The 13,814-nt window shown below is 38.5% G+C and overlaps 1 protein-coding gene across 6 annotated transcripts in view; it reads right to left on the reverse strand.

Moving 5' to 3' along the window:
• Positions 1-13,814, reverse strand: part of LOC105381563 (homeobox protein homothorax) — a 200,644-nt gene that overhangs the window by 96,498 nt on the left and 90,332 nt on the right. For all 6 annotated transcript variants that reach the window (XM_038107214.2, XM_038107212.2, XM_048630193.1 and 3 more), the window contains exon 8: positions 6,208-6,216. In XM_038107214.2, the coding sequence (XP_037963142.1) occupies positions 6,208-6,216 (9 nt within the window). The remainder of the gene's footprint in view (positions 1-6,207; positions 6,217-13,814) is intronic.

The following is a 13,814-nucleotide window of genomic DNA, read 5'->3' on the forward strand; positions in this document are numbered from 1 at the left end:
ACTTACTTCATGCTACGAGTAACTAGTGGCATACTACCCTTTATGCATTAAAAGCAAAATATTTGCTTGTATCCGTAGATAGATCGGCCTATTCAGGACCAATTTAAAACTTATTAATAATGTTTTAGTATCGACACCTTGCATCTATAGATGAAAGAACAGGCAACAGGTGACCTGCCGTGCAGTTTGACAGTTTGACTATTGATGACGTATGTGGCAGTAACTTAAACACTTTATTAGGACTTAAGCATTAGGATACCTAAGTTGCTCTAAGCAAGTAAAGTTGTCTAAGCATTCTTTAATGTTTATTATACAGGATGTCCCAAAAGTCTTGAGGGCTGCTCAGAGCGACCAGAATATCGCAAGATGACCTTCTGAGACATCATGGAGACAAAAATACAAAGCTTTTACAACCAACATTTAAAGAACAACTTTACGGCCGACTTAATAAACGCAACACCCACAAAATCATAACATCTCACCGTGCACGTCCATAAAATAAAAGCACGTGGTTGGAAATGGTGCAGTCCGAAACTCCAAACTAGCAATTTTGGGTACCACGCCCCGCCGCCCCCGCCGCCCCCCGCCCGCCCCGCGGCCAGTCGCCATTAACACGCGAATAAAATTAAAACTCATTTCGAACGAACCGCGGAAACTATTTTGAATGAAGAACGCGTAATAATTGTGAAATTAACCGAAGAAAAGTGATTTTGGGGACAAGATGTCCTTATACTTTTGACGATAAGTGTATAAGAAAATGATCATCAACATGTTTCTCAAGTGCAAGAAGCGACTTCAAAAACCACTAAAACGTAAAAAATAGATACTTACCAATTCTATGTAAAAGTACAAACAATAATAGGTTAGGTAAATCATAAGCAGGTACCTAAATAATATTTTTGACGTTGGTGCCATTGCCTGTAGGTTCGAATATTAACATCTGCAATCGAATCGGTCATCGATCATCGTTTTTGAACAAATTCCTAACACCCTCACTAGACTTCGGGTTAAAAATGTTGCCAAATATAGTTGCCAGTCTCGCAACAAAATAAAAAGGAAGGTTCACATATTTTTTACCAAAATAAAATCCATTTCAATCAAGCAAGGGCAGTGACCTAGAAAGCAGAATTGCCAACCCTACAGATTACCTTAGCACGCACACAGGCGTAGCACAAGAAACCCCGTGTCATGGTTGTGTATATTTTTTTCAAAGTTGGCATGAATAATCACATTTTTCTATACGATCCGCATTTTATTCGAACCCGGTTCGGTTTAGTCTCGATATAGCCTAAATCACTGGGCTCACGAGGGAATAGCAGCTCTATCGTGAAAGTGAAAGAGTGTGTTTTAGGTTGAAGACGGTTGGGGTTGTGAAATTTATGAAAATGGAACTGTATGTTTCTAATGGTGGTATGAGTTCCGAATGCGGTGACTCGCTCGTTTTTGTATTTTGTATCAGAGTGCTCGATTTTTTATGTATTTTATTGCAAGGACTACGTACTCCTTGTGTAAAGCCTTTTCAGTACAGTCTAAACTTTTTATTTAGGATCCTTTTCAGGTTTTTTCCCGTTTTATGAACCGCTTGCAAATCTAAGCTGCTTAACATTTTACCTACTACTATTAATATTTGCTGTAAAATACATACTCGCTTTCCAAAAAACCCTAAAGAAACAAGCAACTACCGAATAGGAGAAAAACTGCGAGTGTGTTTCACAAACCCCATAAACCCCTATAGTTCACGGGGGTCACTCTCGCAACTCACTGTCCCCAATTACAAATGCTAGTCACTTCTTTAGTGACTGCCCCCGCCCCGCACAGTCACCATCAAACTATCATTAGACCACCCTATTGTTTTTTTAACATCCATTCATTCATTTCATGGGAATAGAGTATGAATATTTTTGACGCCAAATGCTGACGTGAATTTTGTGCTGGAGGGGTTTTTGGGATACTTAGTAAATGTTATGAAATAAATACATTCATTTTCTTGTAGCCCCCTGCAGGTTGGCTGGTAGAAAATGCTTTTAGCATTAAGTCCACCTTTTGTAAACTTATATTATATAGCTGTTCCCGCGCGCTTCGCTTCGCCTTAAAAAGGTTTTTTCCCGTGGGAATTCCGGGATAAAAAGTAGCCTATGTTCTTTCCCAGGGTCTAGACCGTATGTATACCAAATTTCATTCAAATCCGTTCAGTAGTTTTGGCGTGAAAGAGTAACAGACAGACAGACAGACAGACACAGTTACTTTCGCATTTATAATATTAATAATATAGTTAGGATTTGTGCAATAAAGTATTAAATAAATAAGAGAAAAGTATGCATAGCTGACCTCCAGTAATGGAGAGGCACTAGAAGAAGAAGAGAAGGCTGATATAACACACTTTGACAGAAAAATAGATCCAGCAGAGGTCAAGAATAGTTCTTGTAAAAGTTGTAAACCGTTTGGTAGGTAGGTATGACTGGTATGACCATTTATACCCTAATGTAGAGTTTTGAAGTCCGACCATAGAGAGAATAACCATACAAAATCTTTGGACCTTGCTGAAGTATTCCTCCTTGTTATAAAACGAAGACTAAAGGTAGTTCAGGTTTAAATCCAGCTTTAGACTACTGATTTATATATATATATATATATATATATATGCTGATTTGTACGGAATTACTGATTTGTACTGATTCGTATGGACATTTTATTTGTACGGAATTACTGAATGTACTGATTTGTATGGAAACACTGGACTAAACCAGAACTATCTTTAGTCTACGTTTTAAAATAACAGCGGTAGACTCCAGTAAGCAGCTACTCCACAGACACACTCAAGCCAACTTATAACTCTATCACTTGGAAAATCCTAAACACTAGAGGAACTTGTAACGTTTGAGTAGTGGGTGCAAGATGGCGACGGCGGGGGTGCGGGCGGGGTAGTGGGAGGGGGGGCGACCCTCGGTAACTAAATTTTGAACTGTCACGTAGATTAATGATGCCAGCCAGTGCGATACGCGCTAATGTTAGATGGACTAGTGTGGATGCGACGCGTGGCCAAATTAGGAATGATACGATTTATGAGTTCTACCTAATCATTCTAATAATGTCATTGGTACAATATTGGATAGTTATAAGCGACTTCCAATTATGAGATTGAGGTAAGTGTATTTCGCACTGCTATGCAATTTTTTCTGTGACATAGCTAAGGACACTCTCCTCAAATGCCACATCGTAAAGAAAGTTGCATTGGACTCAGTCCATCCGTTTCGAAGCAACGTATACACAGGCACACCTACACAGATACACGACATGTGTAACTGTTTTAAAAGGCTGAACCAATTTTTATGAAATATGGCTAAGAACACTCGGGGTAGCATTACCTACGACCCTAAAAAACAAAACGACAATCATTTCAGCGGTTTGGGAGCTACGCTGCCACAGACAGACAGATACATGCACGTTAAACTTATAACACCCCTCTTTTTCCGTAGGGGTTAACATGCAGTGTACGGCCGTATCCACGTTACTCTGTCGTCGTCAGCAGCTACCACGAGGGTACAGAATGGATTTCGGAAATCGATTGCCTCCAAAAATATTTACCAAGACCACGTGCGTTCCGCTCCCCGCCGCGAACATGTGGTATACATGTTCGATTCCCGGCCGCGTCTTGTGAGTACCTACTTGGTTTACTCGGAATTTGGGTAAGTACTGGAAGGTTGAATAAATGTTGACGAAGTAAGGAATACTATGAAAGGACGAAATGAACGATACAGTCAGTGTCTAATAATTTGGTATTATTTAGTTGCTGTAACCAAATTCCTAATTAAACTGTCCTCAAAGCTATTAGATGTTGGAAACAGCTGTAAATACAGCCACTATTTCACCACCTAAGTTATAGCCATCAGAAATGTGACCACTATTTGGAACGGGAACAAAAATAATCCATAAAACACACTTTCCCACTGCAAAATGTCGGTTGTTTACCAACAAGCGATGCGAACAACCACCAACCGCTAAATAATGGCAATAAATCTCGAACCGCGACGGCCGCCATCATTAAAAGACAAATATTACAAAATATTCAACATTATAAATAATCTAAACCATGACCTAGCCAACGCGACCTGCGCATAAAAAAAACAAACTGTGTAATATAAATTATTTTCATAAGCATTACGCACTAGCACACTGGCCGTAAACGTCACACCGATCAGCTGATCAAATATATTGCTACTATAAAAAGTGAAAACTCGAACGCAGCCCCCTATCACTGTCTCCCTCCCGCCGGCACGCACCGGGCGCGAGCGACAGAAACAGCAACAACTTGTAAGGCAGTCGGTGTAAAATGATATATTAATGTCAGCCAAGTTTAGGACCTCGCGAGTCTACAAAATAATAGATGGTCACAAATAAATTACTCTGCGAGTGCAGTTTCTGAACGAAATTCGGTCGGTCGTCGACCTCGGCCGTGGCGGGTAAATCACGATTGATATATTATTGTTCGCTGGCCGCCATCTTGCGTCCAAATTTGAAATTGGGTTTTAGGGCCGACGGGGTTTTTGTGCTCGTCCTGTTGCTCTTTTTGAGAATATGACATTGCTGCAATCCGAGTAAAAAAAGGTCTAAATTTTGAAGGCGTGAAATCATAATTACACTGATACTGACACCTGTCATTCTCGTGCACATCTTGACAGTTACGTGTGTCTTACAGAGGATGTGACGATTAAAGTGGACAATCAGGCCGCGGTCATTAAAACAGTGTTCCGATGAAAGATTATAATCATACGTTAGACAACAAAGAGTTGTAATTTGTAGAATTAGCAGTAATTGTTGCGATTTGTCGCTAACGTCATTGTGTTGAAAGGGTTTATAAAATCTGTAAGTATGTAAAGTAATAAGGTAACTGTGGAATATACATAGTTATATATATAAGTATATAATAAGTTCCACAGGTATCTGCGGAACTTAACATCGCCTTTTTAAAACTGATATTGGCTGCTTCTGCAAGTTATTAAAGGCATCATTTTACAAAATATAAATTATAATACATATTATGAATTTAAAAATAAGTAATAATAAAAAAAAATGACCCTTCAGAAATTTTAGTGCATTTTGAAACTATACCTATAACTATAACCTTTGTGGAGGGAAAACAAAGTAAGGCTGACTAGAAAAAAAGTAAGTAGGTTGGTTGAATGATCCTGTGAGCCTGGTCAGCGCAACAATCGGAAACCAGTTTGAGAACAAAATAATAATATAAATGATAAAGTTTAATTCGTTTTGTAATTAACTAACAAATGTTGTTTAGCAGTTGGACGATTATCGGCTACGTCTGTCTCGGGTCTGTTAATGATATTGAGGCAGAGAACTATTAATCTTATTCTGGGTTCCATACGTAAGGTCTTTTTAATTCTGATTTTCAAATCGTCGAAAGAGTTCGTTCGGTATTTGATATTACCTCCGAGCCGATTGTAAAATGGACACGACAAACAATGTTTTGGCGTACTTACAACCCGATAACAAAACATAAGTACTTTATTTATAATAATACTTCTTTAAAATTAAGTACCTAAATCTCTCCTTTTTACAAACGGTCAGGTTAACCTACCTAATCACCACTCAAATCATAAATTCTCAATTTGAATTTCGAAACATATCCAAATTTTCTATCAATTCTTAATTTTTGTGAATGAAATTAACTATCCGTTGATTTGCGATCACTAGTCGATTTTCAAAGAGAACTTTTGTATTGTAATTTAAAAATGATTGAATTTGTTTCCCTATTGAATGAAATATATGAATGGTAACCGCTTAAAATTTTGAATGTCTTGTTCTTCCTATAGTTAACAAATCTGCACGTTGCATTAATTGTAGTAAAGGTGGTTTTCGATCGCGGGCTGCGATATCCATTTTAAAACGTCGTAAACGCCGTAAAATATAAATGAACGTTAATAGAAGAGTTTTACGAGGTATTTTTGTGTGTTTATGGCAAATGAGAGAGGTCGGGAGGCTAATAAATTAACATGCTTTAATGACCCAATCAAAGTTTATGACGCGCGTCGAATCCCGCGAGACTTCTAGTGTTGGCGATTGACTTATTTTTGCGTAAAAAAATGGCGGGAGACCATAATAATTTCGAGTTTTATGGAGATTGGAATTTTTGTTAACATGTTTTTTTTTCGCGCCATGATTTATGCCGCTTCCTGTGCTGCCAGTACTCACCCATGGCATCTGAAACAAAAAGAGATAGGTCGTTAAATATTGTCCTTCTTTCAGTAAATTTTACGATTACTTGCTTACACGGAGAATGGAGTGGCACAGTAAAATACAACTCTTCATCTAAAATTGTATTTCTAGGTGGGAATTATTTAAATAAGTAACAAGAAAACTCTTGGTTATTTTTTGATATAACCACATCCGGGTAAAAATTGATTAAAAAGATAGAGATGCTATTTTGTAATAAAGAAAATCAATAACATTATAGGTAGTTTAGAAAATTTATAAGTCAGTACAAAGATTTAGTCGAGCTATATTTTTATTCTCTTATCAAATAAAATAAGAAGATTACCGAATAATCAATGGTTATCGAACATTTTAACTGTTTTATCACCACCTTATCGGTAAAAACCGGATTGCGTATCGTAAATATTTGACATATTGACAACATTATCTACAAGAAAACTTGAATCTTGACAGGAGACTGACAGGAATAATTTGAGAGTAGGTAAAATGAAATGCGTTATAGGCATAATATAGGTTAATGTATTTCAAGCATTACTAATACTCTGTTTTCATTATAAGGTAAGTTATGAAATAGCCGAACCAATATTTAAAAAACCCAGACATTACCAATAAGTATAGCTAACACTCGGAATAACAATTATACCTAAGATACAAAAAAAAACGGTTCAGCTATTTGGGAGCTACGCTACCACAGACAAAGACACAGACATAGTAAACTTATAACAGTTATAACCCATAACCCCTCTTTCTTTTCGTCGGCGGTAAAAATAAAAGTGTACGTTCAGTTTTGAAATAGTTGTCTGTTTCCCTAGTAGGTAAACCCGCCAGTACTACTGACTTAGTTTCCTAAGCTAAGTATAGCCACGGTACCAGGAGTCCATGTGTGTATAGGAATACGTATTATTATAAATGCATTGCTTATTAAGACCCGACTCCCACTTGGCCGGCCGGCACGCAAGCCCCTAGAGCAGGGCTTACATGCGACCGCATAGAGAAAAGAAAGCTGGTATGATTCATAAAACCTTTACATTATTCTTTATTATAAAATAGTTTTTTTTTATTAGAAATAATATATATCAGTGAACTTACTGAAGGCGTAAGACGAACCCAGCAACATAGAGCAATCAAATTGAAAGTTTAAAAAATCTGTGTCGTATATTTTATTTCAGGTATCTTTAGAATGATAGATGAGCAAACTTTTACCTTGTCTTAATCTGAAGTAATCTGAACTACCTACTTACTACTTACTAACTTTTAAACTGTCTTGTTGAGTTTATATCAATTTTATAACAATTGTAGTATTTTTTAAATACATATACTTAAATAAAAAAGTAGACCGTTGCAACACAAGCGTTCGGGCTCCATGTAAACGGAGCACATAATAAGTGGAAATGTACGTACGTTTCCAAGTAGTGGGCACGTCACCGGGAGGCCGCTGCCACCACACCCGGCTGGCGAAACTCCGGTTTAAACTTTAAACCCAGTTAACTGAGATGTTTATTATTGAGTCTGATTAACTTATAGAGTACAGATTTAAAATTGTAAAACCGTACCTACATTATGTTATGGTTTCTATTGCTTAGTGTAAAATTCCATTAATTTCATTGAACACATTTTTTTATATACCAGGTACATAGAAAATGCTTGCAGAATTATTCAAGTGCACATATTGAAGATTCACATTTATCGTTATGACTATAATTCTGATAGACTCAACTAGGTGTTTTAGTGTAAACCAACAACCGAACCTATACGAAAACCTGAGTTTAAAATCCTTTACTCCAGTTTAGCACGAAATGCAGCCGAGCGAGTGGCATCGGGCCGATCGTGAGGCTGATCGTTCGGAAATGGAATGCAAACAAAATTAACCGTCGGCTAACTGTTCAGGAACTGCACGCATGGGCCGGGACCAGAGAAACGTGGATTTATAAACGATATTGCTCATTTGTTTCCGAACTTTTGTGTTTGCCAAAGACTCTGCCATAGACTTGGGGGCTTTCACTAAGCATAATTTTATACTTTGGATTGAATTACTCTATCATATTCGATGTTCGTTTGTTTGGTAGAGTTTGTTGTTTAATTTTCGATCTGCCCTTAAACTGAATGAAATTGTCGTAGTTATTTGTTGAAAGTTTTCAACGGAATGCGGCCCGTAAAGAGTCATCAATTCAGGACAATTACTTTGTATACGTAATGGCGGCACGCGCTTCAGTTATTCAGCCTAGATTTCTGTTATCTGTGAAAAAAGTGTTGACTAGTCCAACACGCGACGTTCCATTTTTAATTACATTTTCTTGTTTTTATTCCACTATCTTCACATGGCTATTTGAACAGTCCATTCCGTGATTGACCTACCTATATGAATATACTTATGTATGAAAAATATTCTTCTCAAGTAAAGTGAAAGAAAAACAACACAATTCTTTTTAAAGAAATCTCTCTCCGGTACCAGGCGAACATGGGTGCGGAGGTGTCCTATAATTTATCGACGCGACAACGCTAATGCAGCGGAGGACGCTTGATAGATAGCGCTGCAGCGGCTGATATGATACGAGTGACGCCGCCACGGCCACTAAGTGCAATCACTTGTTCCCTGATAGTGCCATGGGATTCGCCCGCCTTCGGATGATGTACGGTACGCCTAGGGTCTCTGCCCGCCTGGTATAATGGTTTATGTACTTGGGGGCTTGCTTTGTTTGTTGCTTTTTGCGACGTTACGTATGGAGCCAAATAAAATGTTGATGTCATTTTGGAATAAAAATAAAGAATATTACTTTCGTATGTTCATTTTTGATTGTCCTAAAAATAATGTATTTATGCATATACTTAAATACCTACTTCAGACTTAATGCTAAAATCATTTTCTACCAGCTACGAGTAAAACCTAAAAGATATGATTGTGTGGATTTTTCGTATGCGTTCGTGAGGTCCCCTACGACATAACTCAAGCGAAAATAACTAACAATTTAAAAGTAGATCCGCCCGAAGAAAACCTATTCGGAGACGCAAGACGTACCCTCGCGCACGTATCTTTTATCATTTCGTACAGCTCCCGATCCGGGGTAAATCCGGGTATCCGGGTTCCGATACGGATCCGGTAATCCCGGTTAATAACGCCCGCCTGAGCCTCATGTAACCGCGCAGCCGCTCGCGATTATCGTACGTAGGTATTAGTTGGATATAATTGCTTGATTATTATTTTGGCGACTGTTGAATGTCTCTTTCTAAATACCTATGTGGAATTTCACTAATGGATTTCCAGTGTTCACTAGCTTTTCACCTTATTAGTCAATTATTCAGGTGAGCAGCCTTAAGCCACATTATATTTTATACTAACGAGCAATGCAAAGGTTACATACATATAAAACGGCAACGGCAGGTGGAACTTTTTCAATGCTCGAGAGTGTGCATGGTTTTTCCATGTATTTTTTTCTTTACTTGCTAGTAATAATGCTTGTTGATTTCCTCAGAACAAACAAGCTTCCCCTAACACGACCGGGGCGCGTGAAAATCCCGGAAAATTCGGCAATAGTGCCTCGCAGAGACCAGGGCTCCATGCCGTGTAGGGGATCACCGGCTAATGATTCCCGCACTGAAATCCCCGCGATATGGAGTGCGCAAAATACCTGGAAAATGCGATGTTTTCCTTACGAGGGCAGAAATTTATGGTGTACGAGGAAATAACAAATACATAGGATGGAGATAGGGATGAAGAAAGGCTTTTTTTTCTTAAAGCCACACCTACTATACCATTAACCTATATTTACAAAATCGGTGAACATTAAAGTAGCAAACCGAAGCTTCTATTAAATTCCAAACATTTCTTTTCAGTTAAAATCTCCTGGAAAAAGTTACATTACAGAGTTGTTACCAGTAATCCACATTAACGTTTTTTATCACCGCAAACCCTTTTGATGTCGACCCATCTGTCGGGATTTCGCCGTAAGGACTGGCCACACGCAGCTCGTTTACACTACGTAACAGTTTTACGAGTCTGACAAACAAACAGCGGTTCCAGGCACCGCGTATTCACTGCTGAATCAAAGCGCACCGAATCTCTGCGTTCCTAGTCGTTCTTGTCGTTTGAAATCAACTTTTCATTAGACTTCCTACTTAATTACCTCCTTGCCTTTTCAACAAAGGAGAATAAAAGAAAGATGCATCTCCTGAGCCCTCACAAAAGCCCAGTAATTTACATTAAAATACAAATTATAATAAAAACGCGCGGCCATTTTGAGTGGCGGTTAGACATGAAATTTTCTATTCGCTCGAACAAAAGGCACAATTAACGACGCCATTGTTCGCTCCTCCAGCGCCCGATTAGTTCATTATTATTTAATTTTATGTGAACAGTTGTCTGTCTCTCATGCTCTCCTGCCAAAGAGCAAAATGTTCAATACACATTATATTAGGCAACTACTTTCGTTAAAGCGACACGTATTCACTGACCAACCAAAATTCGCTTCTAGTTTAGGTCTTCATGTGTCTTCAGTCTATCATAAAGCGGAACAATGAAACAAATTGTTTGAAGTAAAAAGACAACAACTCCTAAAATTCTAAACACCTTATTAACAACAATTAGTTGTTACTGTAACACGTGCTGCAATCGGAACACGACAAAGGCGCATCGTTCCTGGAATCATTCCGTATCCAGTACGCCAGCCTCACCACATCCCTTTGATATCTCGCTACACTAATAAATACACCTCCTCTATTCTTCTTCCGCCCTGGTACACGGATTCTTTGAAACAAACGCAATCGTAATGAAGGAAGCTTTTTCTGTACGGAAGTTACAAGATGAGAAGAAGGGAACGTGACACTGTTGGAATAATTATAGAAAAGGTTGGCAATCACATTATAATTAAACCCAATTAAGATCATACAATAAGCCAGACCATCGAACCCGAATCCGTACTAATCCTAAACTAAGCAACACTTCCAGTAAACGACAATAAAAGTAAATATTACCGGCCGCGACTAGACATTGCGCCATTTTGATATTTTCCCGCCATTTCACAACCGCCATGTTAATTACTTTAGTGGGAATTCACGAATGTTTGCCTGATTATTAACTGTTTCAAGATTAGATTAGCCAGTGGCACACGATGATAAAAGATTCCGCATCTCGGGAGTTTTGTTAGTAATTTTACATGGTTATTTGTATAGATTAACATATTTTGGAAGGTTTATTTTCCTCATAAGTTAGGTATACAAAGACCATAGAGGCTTATTTCTGAAGCTCACACTCCTTATTCTAAGGTCCGTATAACCTCCAAGCTGGTTGTGGCATCGCGTGTGGAGGCACAGTTAGGACCCGCCCCGGACTGCTAATAAAGCTAATTAATCAACATCGCCTCTTACCAATGTGACGTCACACGTATACGGGAATATCACTTGGCAATATTAATTCATTAAGGAGAAGCGAGGACAGGAAAATGGCAAGCAAATAGACAAGCCACGGTACACGGTACAAAGTACTATTCAGTGAATCAATGCCGATCTGGAAGGACTTACTAGCTGAATGGAATAGTACATCATAAATAAAGATTGAATTAAAAATGAGAGACTGAAAAATGTGGAAAGCATCTAATATACTTGGCTAGAAGACTTAAGTGGACACTGGTCATGTGGTACCTGCACATAAGGGTAAGTAATTAAGATAATGATAAAAGTCAAACCCTCTCTAAATCTACTTCTAAGAATCTTCATAATCACCAAAGCATTTAAAGCTACAGGTACATCCACTAAATAAATCTAGACCTTCCCTCTAATGCCTGCAAACCACGCCTTTCGACCTAAGACCTATCTTGATGACTTAATTACAATATTGCAACGAGGAAAACGCAAAGTGCACTTTATAAGACTTCTGTAAGGCGCCTTTTAAAGATTTTGGTAATTTTTGGTTACTTAAAAATAAAAAGAATGTATTCTTAAATTAAAGAAGCAGACTTTTCTAAATGTACAAACAAAACACGGTTTCAGTAAGAGTAGGCTGTATGTTTACAACCTTTGCCTTTTTTGAGACAAAAAGTTCTCTATGGAACTAAAAGTTTTGTTCAGTGCCTGGATTGCAAAATTATACTGCCTTTGCACAGTTTGCTAACACTTACTACTGTATAGTATTCATCTTGTACTGACTATAAGAACAAAACACGTTTTCAAAAAAGTTGTGAATTTTAGTACTTTGCAGACACTTTGGCTTCGCATTTGTATGTAGTACTTGTTAAGATGCTATCTACAGTCTAAGTTGGACGTAACCTATTATCGGGCGACTTTGTAGCATCATAAAAAGCTAAAAGCGTTGCACGGCTACCCTCAAGTTGAAGACTGAAAGCCGCGGGGCGTGGTGGCTACGCCCAGTGTTTTAGCTAGGACATGCGATGCGCGAGCCTCTCTATTACCGGTGCAACTTACTGCCGAGTTATGCTCTACTGGTACTTTTGAAGGTTGCCGGTTTTAAACAGATACAAAATCAACAAAGCATTAAACGAAAAGATATAAATTGCAGCTATAACTATAATTATTTATGCGATTACCAGCAGAATTCATAGAAAACACAGTAAAAGAACCACTCAAATCGCCACCCAGGCAGATCGAGGGTCCGATCCATGATAAATTATCGCATGAGTGGAGTTAATAGAAGAATAATGAAACAATTACGACAAACAGGGTTTGCGTGTCCGTCCGTAGGTGAGAGAAGATCTCACGGCACCCCACGCTACCAGGGGCGCAGGGACCCCAGCAACAAAAAAAAATGATAGACACTTCGCGTGTGATCAGCAATTTAAGCTGCACTGTCCTACGCGCATATTGGACGCGTCGTCAAATTATTTTCGAATAAATCGATGGTCACACCTTGTTTTTTGGGGTCATTATAATTCGTTTATTTGGTTTTTTGACAGCCTAATTCCTAGGGGACCAGATGGTTACACTGAATAGTAGCATATGGGACCAGTGGCCATTTCACGAATAATTTTAACACCTTCAATAGATAATTTATCGAGTAGTGGCAAGAATGTTATGGCCACATTCAGGTTTTTTTATCGTATGTGTATTTTATAAAATGTGGTATGTAAATGCACCATTGGTCCATCCTACCTACACTAAGTTGTCGCAACTCTTAGACTAGGTAGAGTTATCCAAATAAGCGCACCCAATGACGGAGTGTATGAACGAATTTCTTCATCTTTTATCAGCCCGGTAGCGCTGAGCACACAGCTGCTTCATCCGCCTCTATCTAATCTACGGTCAGTGTTTGTTCTGGGGAATTTACTAAATTCACTCCCGATAACGAATGCCGGTGATTTTTATCAAATGAGAGATATACGACGAAGAATCATATGGTGCTCTCGGAAAAATAGAATTAAAAGATTTGGGTAACTATTAATAGAAAAAGATAAAAAAATAAGGGTATCTGGCCCTGTAGCACAGGGCGCTAATAAGACGTGACAAAAGTTCTCCGTCGCGCTCATTCTTGAGGCTGCGCGATGTGACTGAGGGCGATGCAAAACTTTTGTCACGCATTAAATGCGCCCCGTGCTAGCCCTTCTGATTATTGTTTTGGTTTTGGATCTAGGTCTCAAAGA

Source organism: Plutella xylostella, chromosome 25 (genome assembly GCF_932276165.1).
Source record: "Plutella xylostella chromosome 25, ilPluXylo3.1, whole genome shotgun sequence".
In the NCBI taxonomy this organism is placed as follows: Eukaryota; Metazoa; Arthropoda; class Insecta; order Lepidoptera; family Plutellidae; genus Plutella; species Plutella xylostella.